Source organism: Eimeria necatrix, genomic scaffold (genome assembly GCF_000499385.1).
Source record: "Eimeria necatrix Houghton genomic scaffold, Enh_scaff3072, whole genome shotgun sequence".
Lineage (NCBI taxonomy): Eukaryota > Apicomplexa > Conoidasida > Eucoccidiorida > Eimeriidae > Eimeria > Eimeria necatrix.
The window spans coordinates 1-1,531 of NW_013653611.1; the positions used below are offsets into that span (position 1 = coordinate 1).

The 1,531-nt window shown below is 55.6% G+C and overlaps 1 protein-coding gene across 1 annotated transcript; it reads left to right on the top strand.

Moving 5' to 3' along the window:
* Window positions 1-1,109, top strand: ENH_00041570 (hypothetical protein; the record flags this gene model as incomplete). The annotated part of the gene is made up of 2 exons (XM_013580799.1): window positions 1-210; window positions 994-1,109. Coding segments are annotated over 2 exons (326 nt in total), but the record flags the coding sequence as incomplete, so codon positions are not given.
* Between the last annotated feature and the right edge of the window lie 422 nt (window positions 1,110-1,531).

Below are 1,531 nucleotides of genomic sequence, written 5' to 3' on the forward strand. Positions count from 1 at the left end.
CTGGGGGTGGGGGTGGGGGGGAAGCAGCGCGGCTGCAGGGGGCCCGCAAGGCCAAGGCGAACCAGCAGCAGCAACCAGCAGCAGCAGCAGCAGCAGCAGCAAACCAGCAGCAGCAGCAGCAAACCAGCAGCAGCAGCAGCAAACCAGCAGCAGCAGCAGCAGCAGCAGCAGCAGCAGCACCTGCCGGCAGTGTCGACGTGGACGAAGGAAGTGCGTTGCATGCAAAGCCACTGCAAGTACTGCTTGGCGCGCATGCGTTCGGGCAAAGTGCCGGAGATATAAGCAATGCGCCCCACGTACTCCAATATGGCCCCAGAGGCCCGCGCCAGCTTCTTACGAGTGCTGCCCCGCTGGCCTGCAAAACACGCATGCATGCATGCATGCACTTGCATGCATGCATGCATGCATGCATGCACTTGCATGCATGCACTTGCATGCATGCATGCACTTGCAGGCGGGCATGCGGGAGTGCATGCATGCATGCTTGCATGCATCTGCATGCATGAATCTGCACGCAAGTGCATGTGCACGCATGGAGCTGCATCTCATGCACAACCAAGCATCCACATGCATGCAAATGCATGCATGCATGCACTTGCATGCATGCGTGCATGCATGCATGCAAGTGCATGCATGCAAGTGCATGCATGCATGCATGCATGCATGCACTTGCATGCATGCAGACCTAGTGCGTAGGAGTAGTCCTTTTCGGCAATGGCGACGTAGTCGGTGTCGAAGCCTTCGTTGCTGCTGGAGCCTTCGGAAACGTGTTGGGTGAAGTAGCCCGGCATCTTCTGCTCCACCGCGGACATCACCTTCAGCTCGCTGCCTCGCCGCGCGCGTCTGCAGATTAATTAATTAATTAATTATTTAATTTAATTAAATTAATTAATTTAATTAATTAATTAATTAATTTAATTCATTAATTCATTTGATTGGCTGGTTGGTTGGCTTGCTGCGCGCTTGCTTGGGTGGCTGGGGCTGCTGCTGCAGCTGCTGCAGCTGCTGCTGCTGCTGTAGGGGCAACGGGAACGAACGCGCAGCAGCAGCAGCAGCAGCAGCAGCTGCAGCAGCAGCAGCAGCAGCAGCAGCAGCAGCAGGGGGACTGACTGGCTGCCGAAGATGGCGAGTCTTTCAGTTTGTCCCGCCTTCTCCGAACGCAAGTCCGTGAAAAACATCAAAGTGTTCCACTCCTCCTCCACACTCCGCAGCCCCGCGCCCTTCCGCCCCGTCACGTAACCCACGCACTCGTGCGGCACCTGCATGCAAAACCCTTGCATGCATGCAAATGCATGCAAATGCATGCATGCAAATGCATGCAAATATGCATGCAAATATGCATGCAAATGCATGCATGCAAATGCATGCAAATGCATGCAAACGCATGCATGCAGCTGCATGCAGCTGCAACTGCCAAAACCCCCAAAACCCTCCAAACCCCCCCAAAACCCCCCCAAACCCCCAAAACCCCCCAAACCCTCCAAAAAAAGCCCCAAACCCCCCACCCCCCTGCATGCAAGCCCGCATGCAT